The 17852-nt window shown below is 44.3% G+C and overlaps 1 protein-coding gene across 1 annotated transcript in view; it reads right to left on the bottom strand.

Annotated features, from left to right (window-relative positions):
• Nucleotides 1-17852, bottom strand: part of AK9 (adenylate kinase 9) — a 1007389-nt gene that overhangs the window by 612542 nt on the left and 376995 nt on the right. Inside the window, exon 14 of the mRNA XM_033936269.1 lies at nt 17379-17534. Within this exon, the coding sequence (XP_033792160.1) occupies nt 17379-17534 (156 nt within the window). The remainder of the gene's footprint in view (nt 1-17378; nt 17535-17852) is intronic.

Here is a 17852-nt window from a genome sequence, read left to right as displayed (position 1 = left end):
TGAAAAATGAATAAAGAATTTTTTTTAAAAAAAATTTTCTTCTTAGCTATTTCTGAGCAAGAATCCAAAGCTCTACCCAGTACTGTGCTTGGGTTCCAACTGCCGAAGTCTCCGTCAAATCTCACTCCAGCCCATCAACACCCTTATTGCCATTGAAGCACTCCCCAGCCCATCCTCAAACAAAAGGCCATATACAGACACAGACCATGCAAGTCTGCCTAGTACTGGCCTTAGTTCAATATTTCCCCACTTAGTTCAATATTTCCCCACTTTTGTCCAAACTCCATTGACTCCCAATAATCGCCAGGGTTCATTTTAAATGTTCCTGTCTAGTTTTTAAAATCCTATACGGCATCCTCCCACCTTTAATCCCTCTTGGAACTCCCCGAGTCCTGACAACACCAGGCCCACCCAAAAACTTAAACTTTCCTTCCCCTCACTAAAAGGTATCCTCTATGCAGGAAAATTAGGAAAATCTCTCTTCTTCAGAATCACAGGGCTGTGGAATAACCTTACTACTCCTCTGCGGAATCAGGTCTCCTTCCAACTATTCCATAAGCACCTGAAAACTAGTCTTTTCACAAAAACGTAACGCTTTCCTTCCTCCCTATACTCAATCCATCATCTCAATGTGTTATTCTTTTCCTTTATTAAGCTCTTGTAAACCGTGCCGAGCTCTATATTCATGGAGAGGATGCAGTATATAAACTTAAGGTTTAGGTTAGTTTAGTTTAATATTTACTACTAGTGTTTAAGCCCGTTACATTAACGGGTGCTAGAGTAGATGTCTATTTGTCTGTCTGGTTTGTTTTTTTCTTTGTCTCTCTATCTCCTTCTACGCTGTCTGACTGTCATTCTTTCTGTCTGTGTCCCTGGCCTCCTGTCTGTCTGTCTTTATTTCTGTCTCTGTCTCCCTGGCACCGTCTACCTGTATTTCTCTGTTGCGCCATGCCTGCCTGTCTCTCCGTGACCCCCTTCCTATGCCCATAGTGTCCCATCCTATGTCCTTAGAGCCCTCAATGCCTCCTTCCTGCGTCCTTAGTGCCCCTTATGTCTTTAGTGCCCTCATTGCCTATGTCCTTAGTGCCCTTTCCTATATCCTTAGTGCCCCCTCCTATGTCCTTAGTTCCCCCAGTGCCTCCTTCCCATGTCCTTAGTACCCCTTCCTACATCCTTAGTGCCCCCATTGTCTCCTTCCCATGTCCTTAGTGCCCCCAGTACCTCTGTCATGTGTCCTTAGTGCCCCCAGTGCCTCCTTCCCACGTCTAGTGCCCCCAATCCTGTGTCCTGTGTCCTTAGTGCCCCCTATGTCCTTAGTGCCCTCAGTTCCCCTTCCTATGTCCTTAGTGCCCCCAGTGCCTCCTTTCTATGACCCCCTCACTGCCTTTCAGACTTTGTCCCACCCCACCCCCCGAAGTCAGCCTGCCTGCCTCCCTCCCATCCCCCTGTGCAGTAGAACCATTGAGCAGCATATTTCCATCTTCCCCCCCTCCCGCCGCCGTGCAGCAGACCCCACTGGCCCTCCCATCTGACCCTCCCACCGAGAGACGATCTACAAACCTCCCAGCTCCAGCAGCGTCCGCAGTACTCTAAACATACTGCTTCGCGGCCTTCTACTGCCTGTGATTTCCTCTGCCCTGTCTCTGTATCGATGTCATCAGGGACGCAGAAAAGGAAATAGGACCAATAGAAGGCTGCGAAGCAGCGTGTTTAGAGTACTGCGGACGCTGCTGGAGCAGGGAGGTTAGTGGTCGCCTCGCGGTGGGAGGGTCGGATGGGAGGGTCAACGGGGGTTCGGATGCGTCAGGGAGGGGTGCGCTGGAGGGGGGGAAACGATGAGAATCTGCCTTACAGTAAGTGAGGGGGGAGTCGAAGCGCGTATGCGCACTCCTGCCGGCCAGTGACCTACGGATCACAGATCACGCAGGTAAGAGTGCGCATGCGCACTTAGCATTTTATTATAGTAGATTATTTTCTGATTCTAGATCCTCTGTGTTCATCCCACGCTTCTTTGAACTCTGTCACCGTTTTCCTTTCCACCACCTCTCTCGGGAGCGCATTCCAGGCATCCACCACCTTCTCCATAAAGTAGAATTTCCTAACATTGCTCTTGAATCTACCACCCCTCAACCTCAAATTATATCCTCTGGTTTTACCATTTTCCTCTCTCTGGAAAAGATTTTGTTCTACATTAATACCTTTCAAGTATTTGAACGTCTGAATCATATCTCCCCTGTCCCTCCTTTCCTCTAGGGTATACATATTCAGGGCTTCCAGTCTCTCCTCATACGTCTTCTGGGGCAAGCCTCCTATCATTTTTGTCACCCACCTCTGGACTGCTTCAAGTCTTCTTACATCATTCACCAGATACAGTCTCTAAATCTGAACACAATACTCCAAATGGAGCCTCACCAATGACCTCTACAGAGGCATCAACACCTTCTTCCTTCTACTGGCTGCGCCTCTCTTTATACAGCCCAGCATCCTTCTGGCAGCAGCCACCGCCTTGTCACACTGTTTTTTCGTCTTTAGATCTTCGGACACTATCACCCCAAGGTTATTCTCCCTGTCCCTGTCCCTGCATATCAGCCTCTCAACTCCCAGAATATATATGGCTCCTTCTGATTATTAATCCCCATTTCTTTGCATTGAGTTTTAGATGCCAGGCATTAGACCATTCCTCTAACTTTTGCAGATCCTTTTTCATATTTTCCACTCCCTCTTCGGTGTCTACTCTGTTACAAATCTTGGTATCATCTGCAAAAAGGCACACTTTTCCTTCTAACCCTTCAGTAATGCCACTCACAAACATATTGAACAGGATTGGCCCCGGCACCGAACCCTATGGGACTCCACTACTCACCTTTCCTTCCTCAGAGCGACTTCCATTAACCACCACCCTCTGGCGTCTGTCCGACAGCCAGTTTCTAACCCAGTTCACCACTTGGGTCCTAACTTCAGCCCTTCAAGTTTGTTCAAGAGCTTCCTATGAGGAACTGTATCAAAGGCTTTGCTGAAATCTAAGTAAATTACATCTAGCATATGTCCTCGATCCAGCTCTTTGGTCACCCAATCAAAAAATTCAATCAGGTTTGTTTGACAAAATTTACCTTTAGTAAAGCCATGTTGCCTTGGATCCTGTAACCCCTTAGATCCTAGGAAGTTCACTATCCTTTCTTTCAGCAACACTTCCATTATTTTTCCAACAACCGAAGTGAACCTCACCGGCCTGTAGTTTCCCGCTTCATCCCTGTGACCACTTTTGTGAATAGGGACCACATTCGCTCTCCTCCAATCCCCAGGAACCACTCCCGTCTCCAGAGATTTGTTGAACAAATCTTTAATAGGACTCACTAGAACCTCTCTGAGCTCCCTCAGTATCCTGGGATGGATCCTGTCTGTTCCCATCACTTTGTCCACCTTCAGTTTTTCAAGTTTCTCATAAACACTCTCCTCTGTGAACAGCACAGAATCTATTCAATTTTCTCATGTTACAATCTCGGTCATTCTCTAGGATTTTCTTCCGTGAACACAGAACAGAAGTATTTGTTTAGCACATTTGCTTTTTCCTCATCACTCTCTACATATCGGTTCCCAGCATCTTTTAGTTTAGCAATTCCATTTTTCATCTTCCTCCTTTCACTAATATATCAGAAAAAATGTTTGTCTCCCTTTTTTACATTTTTAGCCATTTGTTCTTCTGCCTGCGCTTTTGCCAGACGTATCTCTCTCTTGGCTTCTTTCAGTTTCACCCTGTAGTCCTTTCTGCACTCCTTTTCTTGGATTTTTAATATTTAACGAATGCCAACTCTTTTGCCTTTATTTTCTCCACCACTAGTTTGGAGTACCATATCGGTTTCCTTTTTACCTTGTTTTTATTTATTTTCTTCACATAAAGGTCCATAGCCATTTTTATCGCTCCTTTCAACTTAGACCATTGGATTTCCACTTCTCTTATGTCCTCCCATCCTAACAACTCTTTCTTCAGATACTCTCCCATTTTATTAAAGTCCTTCCGTTTGAAATCTAGGACTTTAAGGATTGTGCGGCTGGTCTCCACTTTAGCCATTATATCAAACCAAACCCAGATAAGCACCCACTCGAACATTAGAGATACTCTCTCCATTTGTGAGGACCAGATCTAATATCGCTTTTCCCTCATGGGTTCCGTCACCATTTGTCTGAGCAGAGCCTCTTGATAGGCATCCATAATCTCCCTACTTCTTTCCGATTCCGCAGATGGAACATTCCAGTCCGCATCCGACAGGTTGAAATCTCCCAAAGGCAGCACCTCCTTTTTCCTTCCACACTTTTGGATATCCACAATCAGATCCTTATCAATTTTCTGTGATTGAGTCGGAGATCTGTAGACTACACTCACGTAGATAGAAGTTCCATCTTCTCTTTTCAGAGCGATCTATATCACTTCTTCTCCCCAGGCCCCTAGCATTTCGGTCACTTGGATATCGATCTTTACATAGAGAGCTACTCCTCCACCTTTTTGACCATTTCTGTCCTTCCTTTTTTTTTTTTTTTTTTTTAAATTTTATTTATTGAATTTTTCAATTTTTACAATGTTTGAAATTCAAGTGATATAATTAATTACTATATATCATTGTATCTATCATTAATACAACTTAATTTATAAATAGTATATATTATATATAATCAAAAGTTATACATCCCTCCCCTTTTTCCAATTAATGATTCTAAAAATTATACATGTCCCTCCCCTTTTCTATATAATTATTATAATTGTGCTAAGAAATCTAATCATTAGAATAAGTAGTCAATGGTTGCCAAATTTTATTGAAATTATGAATGTTCCCGTGTTGTAATGCTATTACTTTTTCCATTTTGTATATATGACAGACAGAGTTCCACCAGAACGTATAATTTAATTTGGTATAGTCTTTCCAATTCTGAGTTATTTGTTGCATGGCGACTCCTGTCAATATTAATAGTAGTTTATTATTGTTTACTGAGATCGGACTCTGAGTTCTCATTGCAGTTCCAAATAATACAGTGTCATATGAGAGTCCTACATTATTTTCTAGTAATTTGTTAATTTGGGGCCAAATCATATTCCAAAAGGCATTTACACAGGGACAAAAAAAAATTAGATGATCTAACGTCCCTATTTCTATTTTACAATGCCAGCATCTATTGGATCTAGTATTATCTATCTTTTGCAAGCGCGTAGGGGTCCATAACACTCTATGTAATAAAAACATCCATGTTTGACTCATAGATGCTGACTTTGTAGATCTTAATCTCCAGGACCAAAATCGTGGCCATTGAGACGCAGAAATTGTCTGTCCAATCTCAATACTCCAAATATCCCTAAGACCAGTTTTCTTTTTTTTATTTAAAAATCCATATATCAATTTGTACCATTTTGCGGCTTGGTGACCCAAGAAATCCGCCTGGAAACATAAAACCTGCAGACTATATTGAGTATTAAGATTTTTCCATTCAGGGAACCCTACCTGAATGGCCTGCTTCAATTGCATCCATTTAAAATATTGTGATTTATTTAAGCCAAATTTATTTTGCAATTGTGAAAAACTAAGCAGTGAACCTTCTGAAATGACATCATTTAATGTTCGTATACCTGCACTTATCCATTGTTTCCAGACGATCTTAAATCCGCCAATTTTGATCCTGGAGTTTACCCAAATAGATTGATTTAGTGATTTACAAATTGGATCTGGTGATAGGTTATTTATATATCTTAATGTTTTCCAAGTGTCTAATAATATTCTGTTTTCTTTGTATCTTCTGGGCATTGTTATACTAATTAAATGATCTAAATGTAATGGGAACAGGAGCCGCCATTCTAAATATAGCCAATCTGGTACATTCTCCATGAGATCTGGGAGGATCTAATACATACCCTGTCTTAGAATATAGGCTTGATGGTACCTATAAAAATTTGGAAAATTTACCCCTCCCTCCATAATTGGTCTTTGTAAAGATACAGCACAGTTACTTACCGTAACAGGTGTTATCCAGGGACAGCAGGCAGATATTCTTGACTGATGGGTGACGGCACCGACGGAGCCCCGGTACGGACAATTTTAGAGTGATTGCACTCTAAGAACTTTAGAAAGTTCTAGCTAGGCCGCACCGCGCGTGCGCGAGTGCCTTCCCGCCCGACAGAGGCGCGCGGTCCCCAGTTAGGATAAGCCAGCTAAGAAGCCAACCCGGGGAGGTGGGAGGGACGCAAGAATATCTGCCTGCTGTCCCTGGATAACACCTGTTACGGTAAGTAACTGTGCTTTATCCCAGGACAAGCAGGCAGCATATTCTTGACTGATGGGTGACCTCCAAGCTAACAAAAAGAGGGATGGAGGGAAGGTTGGCCATTAGGAAAACAAATTTTGCAAAACAGATTGGCCGAAGAGTCCATCCCGTCTGGAGAATGCATCCAGACAATAATGAGATGTAAAAGTATGAACTGAGGACCAAGTGGCAGCCTTGCAGATTTCCTCAATAGGAGTGGAACGGAGGAAAGCTACAGACGCTGCCATAGCTCTAATTTTGTGGCCTGTGACCGAACCTTCCAGTGTCAGGCCGGACTGAGCATAACAAAAAGAAACGCAAGCAGCAAGCCAATTGGATAGAGTGCGTTTAGAGACAGGATGACCCAACTTGTTAGGATCAAATGACAAAAATAGTTGAGGAGAAGATCTGTGAGGTTTGGTGCGATCAAGATAGTAAGCCAGAGCACGTTTACAATCCAAGGTATGCAAAGCCTGTTCACCTGGATTAGAATGAGGCTTTGGGAAAAAAACAGGTAGAACTATGGATTGGTTAAGATGAAATTCAGACACAACCTTAGGAAGGAATTTGGGATGTGTGCGGAGGACGACCTTATCATGGTGAAAAACCGTGAAAGGTGGATCCGCCACTAGCGCATGAAGCTCACTGACCCTCCTGGCAGAAGTGAGAGCTATTAGAAAGACCACTTTCCAAGTGAGAAATTTAAAATGCGTTGAGGCCAATGGCTCGAAAGGAGGCTTCATCAACGCAGAAAGAACCACATTGAGATCCCAAACAACAGGAGGGGCTTTAAGAGGTGGTTTCACATTGAAGAGGCCCTTCATGAACCTTGAAACTAAGGGATGAGCTGAGAGGGGTTTCCCATGAATCGGCTCATGAAAAGCTGCAATGGCACTAAGGTGGACCCTTATCGAAGAGGATTTCAGACCAGAGTCAGATAAGGACAATAAATAGTCCAACACCAGTCCCACTGCTGTAGATATGGGATTGTGGTGATGTAACTGGCACCAGGAAGAGAAGCGAGACCACTTTTGTTGGTAACATTGAAGAGTGGACGGTTTCCTGGAAGCATCAATAATAGAACGAACAGGCTGAGACAGGAGAGCATGAGCTGGAGTCAGCCCGAGAGATACCAAGCTGTCAGGTGCAGAGACTGTAAGTTGGGATGAAGCAGTGTTTGCTGATGCTGTGTAAGCAGTGAAGGAAACAGAGGAAGAGGTATGGGTTCCCTGGAACTGAGCTGAAGTAGAAGGGAAAACCAATGCTGTCTGGGCCACCGTGGAGCGATGAGAATCATGGTGGCTTGTTCCCTCTTGAGCTTGAATAAGGTGCGCAGCATGAGCGGAAGAGGAGGGAATGCATAAAGGAAGAGATTGGTCCAATCTAGGAGAAATGCATCGGGTTCCAGACGGTGAGGAGAGTAAAGTCTGGAGCAAAACAGGGGCAGTTGATGGTTGTGGGGAGCTGCAAAAAGATCCACTTGAGGTGTGCCCCATTGAGAGAAAATGGACTGGAGAGTCGAAGGGTCGAGAGTCCATTCGTGAGGTTGAAGAATTCTGCTGAGATTGTCTGCTAAGCAATTCTGTTCCCCTTGGATGTAGACTGCTTTCAGGAATAGGTGACGAGCAGTCGCCCAGGTCCAAATCCTTTGAGCTTCCTGACATAAGGGACGGGATCCCGTCCCTCCCTGTTTGTTGATGTAATACATTGCAACTTGGTTGTCGGTGCAAATGAGGAGAACCTGAGGAAAAAGAAGATGTTGGAAAGCTTTGAGAGCGTAAAATATCGCTCTGAGTTCCAGGAAATTGATGTGGTGTTTCTTTTCCTGGGTGGTCCAAAACCCCTGAGTTTGAAACTCGTTCAAGTGAGCTCCCCATGCATAGGGGGAGGAATCCGTGGTGATGACCAGTTGATGAGGAGGTAGATGAAACAGTAGACCTCTGGATAGATTTGATGATTTCAACCACCAAAGAAGCGACTGTCGAAGAGACGAGGTCACAGATATGTGTCGTGAACAAGGATCCGTCGCTTGTGACCACTGAGTCGCTAGGGTCCATTGAGGAGTACGCAGGTGGAGACGTGCGAAGGGAGTGACATGTACTGTGGAGGCCATGTGTCCCAAGAGCACCATCATGTGATTCGCAGAGATGGAAGGTTGCTGGAACACCTGCTGACAGAGATGAAGGATGGTGTGAAGGCGGTTTAGAGGAAGAAAAGCCCTCATCTGAACAGTATCCAGAATGGCTCCAATGAATTGAAGCCGCTGAGTCGGAATGAGGTGCGACTTGGGTAGATTGATTTCGAACCCCAACAGTCGGAGGAAGTAAATGGTCTGATCCGTGGCTTTGTGAACGGACTGAGGAGAAGGAGCCTTGATGAGCCAGTCGTCCAGGTAAGGGAAGACTTGAAAGTTGTGGGAGCGGAGATAAGCTGCGACCACAATCAGACATTTGGTGAATACTCTGGGCGAGGAGGCTAGGCCGAAGGGTAGCACCTTGTATTGGTAATGATGTTGATTGACAAGAAAGCGCAGATATTGTCTGGACATCAGATGAATTGGAATGTGAGTATACGCCTCCTTGAGATCGAGGGAACATAGCCAGTCTTCCTGAGAAAGAAGAGGATAGAGGGTGGCAAGAGATAACATCTTGAACTTCTCCTTGACCAGACATTTGTTGAGATCTCTGAGATCTAATATTGGTCTGAGATCTCCGGTCTTTTTGGGTACAAGAAAGTACCGGGAGTAAAATCCCAGGCCTTGCTGGTCCAGAGGAACTGGTTCGATGGCATTGAGAAGAAGGAGGGAGTGAACCTCCTGAGCGAGGAGGAGGGATTGAGCCTTGTTGGAAGCAGACTCTTTTGGCAGACTTAGAGGTGGAGGAGTCTGAAAATTTAGGGAGTAGCCGTGGGCGATGATAGCAAGTACCCACTGGTCGGAGGTGATTGCTTCCCAGCGAGGTAGAAAAACTTGTAGTCGACCTCCTATGGGCTGAGGTAGAGGACACGAGGGAGGAAGACTGGCAATGTCCTGGAGAAAGGAGTCAAAAGGGCTGTGTCGACTTAGGTTGAATAGCCGGTTTGACAGCAGGCTGCTGTTGTTGACGAGTCTGTTGTTGCTGCTGACGCTGTCTGCGAGGTTGAGGAGGATGGGACTGCGCCGGTCGAGCAGAAAACCTCCTTTGATATGAAGGTTGTTGCCTGAATGGACGAGGAGGAGGAGGTTTCTTCTTGTTTTTCAACAAGGTGTCCCACCTAGTTTCATGGGCGGAGAGCTTTTGGGTGGTGGTATCCATGGACTCCCCAAACAGCTCATCCCCTAGGCAAGGAGCATTGGCAAGTCTGACCTGATGGTTTACGTCCAGTTCTGAGGTCCGTAGCCATGCCAATCTTCTCATTGCTACAGAGATAGCAGTAGCACGAGACGTCAGTTCAAAAGTATCATAAATAGAACGGACCATAAACTTCCTGAGTTGCAGAAGACTAGAGGTACATTGCTGAAAAGCAGGAAGTTTACGGTCTGGAATATACTTTTGAAAAGAGGTTACCTGTTGAATGAGGTGCTTCAGGTAAAACGAGAAGTGGAAAGCGTAATTACTTGAACGGTTGGCCAGCATTGCATTTTGGTAAAGACGCTTTCCAAATTTGTCCATGGCCTTTCCTTCTCTACCAGGAGGGACAGAGGCATACATACTGGCTCCTGTAGTCTTCTTTAGAGTTGACTCTACCAACAGGGATTCATGAGGAAGTTGGGGTTTGTCAAATCCAGGTATTGGAATCACTTTATATAGAGATTCCAGTTTTCTTGGGGCTCCTGGGATTGTCAAAGGAGTTTCCAGATTCTTATAAAAAGTTTCCCTCAAGATGTCATGGAGGGGTAACTTTAAAAACTCTTTAGGAGGTTGGTCAAAATCCAAGGCATCCAAAAATGCCTTGGATTTTTTAGAGTCAGACTCTAAAGGAATAGACAAGGTGTCTGACATCTCCTTTAAAAATTTTGTGAAGGAGGAGTGCTCTGGCTTAGCAGTAGTATCCTGCACCGATGGTTCCTCCTCATCAGATGTATAATCCTCCTCGGTACCGAGGGGATCATCTGAATCATCCCACAAGTCAGGGTCCCGTACCGATTGTAAACGGCCCTGGGAAAGTGGAGTCGATGTATCAGTATGTTTAGTCTTGTGTACCGATTTACCAGACCGAGTGGAGACGGTACCTGGGGAATGTAGTACGGTACGGGGTTCAGAGACCAGTACCGGTTCCGACACCGTAGGAGTAGCACGCCGTTTTGGTTCCGCTGATAGAACAGGCATGGACAAAGATTTTTGCGGTGCCGAAACAGTCGATGCCGATAACAGAGGCTGTTCGACAGACGGCACCGAAGGCTCAGTCGGTACCGACACTGGAAGGTTCGGAGACAAGAGAGCCGGGAGCAACTGTTGTAGTTGCTGCTTAAGCTGGACCTGGAGGATAGAGGCAATGCGCTCATCCAACGTTGGTCCCGATGGCACCGGTACCGGTTTTTTCTTGCTCGGTACCTTCGGTGCCGCTCGACGCTCGGGTGAAGTCGATGCCGATGACGATGCAGAGACTTCAATGGGAGCGGAGCGTTTACGGGGCCGGCGCTCAGTCTGCAGGACTTGGCTCACTGCATGCTCGACTGGCGGGCCTAGAACAGTAGGGGAAGGCTTCTTAGCCGGCTTACCTACAGGAGTCGACACCGACGATGGATCTGGCGGTGCCGAGGTAGTCGGAGTCGACTTGGAGGAAGTCGTCGACGTCGATACCGGTGCACTTTCCATAGCGGTACCGAAAAGGATCCGCTGCTGAATTTGTCGATTTTTTAAAGTTCTTTTTTGTAAAGAACTACAGCGGGTGCAGGTTTCAGCCCTATGGTCCGGACCCAGACACTGGAGGCACCACTTGTGTGGGTCGGAAAGGGAGATAGGGCGCGCACACCGCTGACACTTTTTGAAACCCGGTGACGGGGGCATGAAGGGAAATACTGCTGTAGCAAAATCGAAGCCCGAGGCTTCGATGGTGCCAACAGGCCCCGCCGGGTCAGTTCGATAAAAAAATTAAAAAATAATAATTTTTTTTTTTTTTTACACAATAGGGTAAAAAAGAAAGAAAGAAAGAAAATATGAAGAGAAAAAAACGCGCGAGCGGGAAGGCAAGTGAAATAGTAGAAAAACTTCCAACAGCCGTTGGAAACACGCGTCTTCTTAGCTCCGCGGAATTAAGAAAACTGGGGACCGCGCGCCTCTGTCGGGCGGGAAGGCACTCGCGCACGCGCGGTGCGGCCTAGCTAGAACTTTCTAAAGTTCTTAGAGTGCAATCACTCTAAAATTGTCCGTACCGGGGCTCCGTCGGTGCCGTCACCCATCAGTCAAGAATATGCTGCCTGCTTGTCCTGGGATAATAAAGCAATTCTGGGTCTTTTCCCAAACCAAACAAATTTTGTAATAATATTGTTTAATTTTTTATAAAAGGACCCCTGAAAAAATATTGGTATCATACTCATTTGATAACAAACTACAGGCAATATCATCATTTTAATTGTTTGAATTCTTCCCCACCATGAAAGATGTAAAGGATTCCATTGTTCACACATTTCTGTAATTTTTTTCAATAAAAGTTTTTCATTTTCTTTGACTGTATCATCAATTGTATTTTTGATCATAATTCCTAAATATTTTAATCCTTCCTCTTTCCAAATAAATGAATATGAATCAAATAATCCTTTGGTGCAGTGAACATTAATTGGAAGAATTTCTGATTTACTCCAATTAATTTTATATCCAGAGAATTTTCCAAATTCCTCTAGAAGATTAAGTAAATTTGGAATAGTAATCCCCGGTTCTCTCAAATATAATAAGATATCATCTGCATATGCAGAAAGTTTATATTCCCAGTAAGAAAATGGGATTCCCCTTATCTCCTTAGTTTGATTAATTGCAATTAACAAGGGTTCTAGAACAATATCAAAAAGTAAGGGAGACAAAGGACATCCTTGTCTAACTCCCCTTTGCAAATTAAATGTATCTGATAAATTGTTATTTATATATAATCTTGCACCAGGAGAGCTATACAATGTCTGAATCATTTTAATAAAACCGGGTCCTATTCCAAACCATTCTAGAGATTGATACATAAATTTCCATTCTACTCTATCAAATGCTTTTTCTGCATCCAAAGATAGCATAAAAGTTGAATCATTCATATTTTTTGCTAAATTTAAAGAGTGAAATGCTAATCTGGTGTTATGTGATGAGTGTCTTTTAGCAATAAATCCTGTTTGATGTACATCAATAATGAAAGGAAGAGCTTTTGCCAATCTTATTGCTAGTACTTTAGAAATTAATTTACCATCTACATTTAATAAGGAAATAGGCCTGTAATTTGAAACCAAGGTAGGATCTTTGTTTGGTTTTGGTAAGACAATAATTAATGAATCAGCCATAGTACCTGATATATTTCCATTATTCATTTGATATTGATACAATTTTAATAGATATGGTAAAATAATGTTTTGAAATGATTTATAAAATTCAACCGTATAACCATCACCACCCGGAGCGGATCCAACTCTAAGAGACTTCAATGCTGATTCTATTTCTTTTAAAGATATAGGTTCTTCTAAACTTCTTTTTATATGATCTGGAACATTTGGTCCAATAAATGAATTTAAAAATTTTTGTCCATCTTGTTCTTTATTTTCATAATATTCAGAAGAATATAAATCTTTATAAAAATCAAGAAATTGTCTTAAAATGTCTTTATTGTTAGTGTGTGTATTACCTTGTATATCTTTAATTGCAATAATCTTGGATTTTCTGTCCTTCCTAAAAAGATTATATCCCGGTATATTTACATCAATCCATGGGATTCACTGAACCATGTCTCTGTGATAGCGACAATATCTAACATCAGGGCTTGCAAATCATGAACTTTGTTGCTTAGACTGCGAGCATTTGTGGTTATCGCTTTCCAGCTATTTTTCAGCGGTAATCTCCTTTTTCGTATATATTTTTGTTTCGTTTCACTTTCCGTTGCAATGCTAATGAGTGAGTTGCTGATATTTTTTATGTTGCAATCTTTACTACCATCACATCTTGTCTTTTGCCGGGGGCGGTCTCTATAATTGTCCTTCATACATATACTACCCCCAACTTCTAGTTTAAATGCCTAGAAACATATTGTCTAAATTTCTCCACAAGGTTTCTTCTTCCTGCTGTAATAATATGTAGCCCATAAGTGCAATATAGCTTCTTGCCTTCCATGTATTTCCCCATCCTCCTATGTACCTAAAGCCTTCTTGATGACACTAGGCTTTGAGCCATCTATTAAAGTCACCTATTATGTACTATTCCAAAGTTTTGACTCAGTCTCCATCTGCTGGTCATGATGAGATATTACCCATCTGTGAAGATTATACCGGTCTGGAGAGTTTGCTAAAGAACAGGAAGTTGCATCAAGTGGAAGTGGCAGAAGTGAGGCTTCCATGTTATCTGCTGCAGTGTATGGGAACTGCTGTCGTCAACCCTAGCACACCAACCGTGAATCTGCTGCTGGACTGAGTGGCCCAATGCCCAACTTGGACTTCTCAGGGGAAAATGTTCTGTGCTGTGGCTATCAGTGATTGTGTGCTTCTAAATTAGAGACCAGATATCAATCAGTCAATGTGTTCTTCTATATCAAAATAATTTTCTCTCTCTATTGATTCTCTCTATTCTTTGGGGCATCAGACATGCCAGTTGTTCACCTCAATTTTTGGCGATACAACAATCTTGATGGCTATGGCTGTGGCTTCTTCATTTGCCCACTTGCTGAAAATTTTTTTTAGCGTTTTATGTTTTTTAGATTTTTTTAAATGTTTTTATATAAAGTGCTTTATGCTTTCACAAATAATTAATGAAATAACTTATCTTAAAAACATTGTTTCCTTGGTAAGATCGGGTCAGGGACCTGTCGTATCGACATGTTTCGCCGTGAGGCTTTTTCAAGATTGTCCCCCTTTTTTTCAATTTTAACTGACCATCCCGATGCTCAACTTTTTTGATCTTTGTTTGTGAAAGCATAAAGCACTTTATATAAAAACATTTTAAAAAATCTAAAAAACATAAAACGCTAAAAAAAGTTTTCAGCAAGTGGGCGAATGAAGAAGCCACAGCCATAGCCATCAAGATTGTTGTATCGCCAAAAATTGAGGCGAACAACTGGCATGTCTGATGCCCCAAAGAATAGAGAGAATCAATAGAGAGAGAAAATTCTTTTGATATAGAAGAACACATTGACTGATTGATATCTGGTATACTACACTGGTCAATGTAGAAGTTATAGACTGATATATTCACTAAATTAGAGACTGCATGCAGCTGGGAGCGTCTGACTGTGGCTGTGCAGGTAGGATTGGCAGTCAGAAAAACTGGATGGGACTGAGCCAAGATTGGGTGAGCCTGGGCCCATGCAGGCCTGCCTGTAGCTACAATCCTGCCTTTGACACTCTGAAATTCATTGCAGAAGAATGTGGTGAAATCAGTTAACTTAGAGGGGTTTAAGAACATAAGAACATAAGCGTTGCCTCTGCCGGGTCAGACCAGGGGTCCATCGTGCCCGGCAGTCCGCTCCCGCGGCGGCCCCCCAGGTCCATGACCTGAAAGTGTTCCCTACCTAACCTAAAATATCCATACCCTCTTCGCTCAATGTCCTGTACGGTAAACCTCTATCTGTACCCTGTTATCCCCTTCGTTTCTAGGAAGTCATCCAGTCCCTTTTTGAACCCCAGAATTGTACTCTGTCTTATTACCTCTCCGGGAAGCGCGTTCCAGGTGTCCACCACCCTCTGAGTGAAGAAGAACCTCCTTGCATTCGTTATGAATCTGTCTCCTCTCAGTTTTTCTGAATGACCTCTTGTTTTAGTTGTCCCTGCTAGTCTAAAGAATCTGTCCCTCTCCACCTTCTCTATGCCTTTCATGATTTTATAAGTTTCTATCATGTCCCCTCTCAGTCTCCGCTTTTCCAGGGTAAAGAGCCCCAGCCTGTCTAACCGTTCGGCATATGAAAGGTTCTCCATACCCTTTATCATCCTCGTTGCCCTCCTCTGGACCCTTTCGAGTATTGCCATGTCCTTCTTGAGGTATGGCGACCAGTATTGGACGCAGTATTCCAGATGTGGGCGCACCATTGCTCAATACAGTGGCAGGATAACTTCTTTTGTTCTGGTAGTGATACCTTTTTTGATAATGCCCAACATTCTGTTCGCTTTTTTTGAGGCCGCTGCACATTGTGCCGCCGGCGTCATTGTGTTATCTACCAATACCCCCAGATCTTTTTCTTGGCTGCCTTTCCCGAGTACCCTCCCTCCCATCGTATAGCTGTACATGGAGTTCCCCTTCCCTATGTGCAAGACCTTACATTTCTCCACATTGAAGCTCATCTGCCATTTTTTTGCCCACTCACTCAGTTTATTCAGGTCGCTTTGCAATTCTTTGCATTCCTCAACAGTTCTGGCCCTGCTGGAGAGTTTTGTGTCATCCGCGAACTTGATAACTTCGCACTTTGTCCCCGTTTCTAGATCATTAATAAATATATTGAACAGCAATGGTCCCAGCACTGACCCTTGCGGAACACCACTTGTGACCCCTATCCAGTCAGAGTAGTGCCCCTTTACTCCTACCCTCTGTTTCCTGTCCGCCAGCCAATTTTTGATCCATCTGTACACGTCCCCTTCCACCCCGTGACTCCACAGTTTCTTCAGTAAGCGTTCATGGGGCACCTTGTCAAAGGCTTTTTGGAAATCTAGATATATAATGTCTACTGGGTCACCTTGGTCTAATTGTTTACTTATCCCCTCAAAGAAATGCTATGTGACTGTCAACGTGCCTCAGGATTGAGTCTCCCACCAGGATTGCAGATTTCCCTTCTTTCAGCCTCCGTGTCGGTCGCAGGTCTGTGTCCTTGGTGTTCTTTGTTTCTTCCAGCAAGGTTCCTCCGTGGGTATCCTCTACCTTGGTGTCAGATGTTTCTTGTCCTCTGCTCTGTGTGTCTTCCTCATTTCCGTGCTCATGTTCTTCCACTCTCCTGTAGGCATCCTCGATGAACCTCTCGAGCTCCCTGACTTGTTCCTCGATGCACCCCTCTCGCATGGGGTCTTCGGCTGTCTGGAAGGGGGCTTCGGAGATGTAGAGTCCCTCCAGCTCTTGGATCCTGATCTTCAGTCGGCTGACTTCGCTCTTCAAGCTCTCCAGTTCCTGGCATCGTCCGCACACATATGACTGCTGCCCGGAGGGGAGGTAGTCATACATGTGGCAGTCCGTGCAGTACACTGGGAAGCACATCCTTCGGGTTCCTTCCGCTTCCATAGTTGTCCGCTCTCTAGGAGTCCTGTTGCTCTTTGCTAGTGTGTTCACTCCTGTGCCTGGCTCTTGCTTACCTTCTTCGTCTTTCGCTTCCTTTTACTTATGCGCTTGTGCTATTTCCTAAAGTAGAAGTCCATAGGCCACTATTGAGATGGCTTGGGGAAATTCACTGTTTATTCCTAGGATAAGCAGCATAAAATCTGTTTTATTCCTTGGGATCTAGCTAGGTGCTTGGGACTTGGGTTGGCCACTGTTGCAAACAGGACACTGGGCTTGATGAACCTTCGGTCTGTCCCAGCATGGCAAGTCTTGTTCTTAAGGAGTGGGGTTCACTCCTGCCCAGCCTATTTACTAGACCACCAGGGAGCTTAAGGTAGTGTTGGGGGTGACTTACAGGTGAGGGGGGATCTGTTCTCAGATAGTGGAATGCCGAGGGGGTGGGGGTGTCTGTCATTGAGGGAGTTCAGAGGTCACCAGGGGACATGGAATCAGGGGGCAGGGGGTAGAAAATTACTGATCCCCTTATATGTGTCCTGATCCGTTATTCAGCTGAGACCCGCATAAGTATCATATGTGAGCCCTGGCTGAATTCTGGCTGGAATCCACATAGGTTTCGGCAGCCAGCACATATCTGATGAGATTCTGATATTCAGTGCTGGTGCCCTTAAATATCTTAGCATCACCAGCTGAATACCAACTAGTAAATATATACAAAGAAAACAGGTTGAAAAAGCCTACCTTCTCCCTGCTGCAATGGGACTTGCTCCTCTCCCGGCTGCTGCTCCTCTCCCGGCTGCTGCTCCTCTCCCGGCTGCTGCTCCTCTTCCGGCTGCTGCTCCTCTCCCGGCTGCTGCTCCTCTCCCGGCTGCTGCTTCTCTCTCTCTTGGCTTTCTTCTGTGGTATGTAAAGAATGAAAATCATGTTCAAATGGAACCTTACAGCCCAAGGACTAAGGCCCTGATTCACTAAAGTCAGCAATCGTCGTTAAACCTATTTTCACAGGTTTAGCAACGATCACTACTAACTGACCTGATTCACAAAATGGCCCACCGTGTGTTTTTCCCTACAATCGCCCATTTTCCAATCCGGCCATGCAAAATAGCCAAGCAATTGATTAACTTACATTGCTTGGCTATTTTGCATCAGGTTTTATGATCCTAAAACCCAACTGCTGTAGACCTGTTGGTAACTGTGTTATCGACAGGTCTGCCT

Source organism: Geotrypetes seraphini, chromosome 3, assembly GCF_902459505.1.
Source record: "Geotrypetes seraphini chromosome 3, aGeoSer1.1, whole genome shotgun sequence".
Taxonomy (NCBI): domain Eukaryota; kingdom Metazoa; phylum Chordata; class Amphibia; order Gymnophiona; family Dermophiidae; genus Geotrypetes; species Geotrypetes seraphini.
This window is presented reverse-complemented; position numbering and strand designations above follow the sequence as displayed.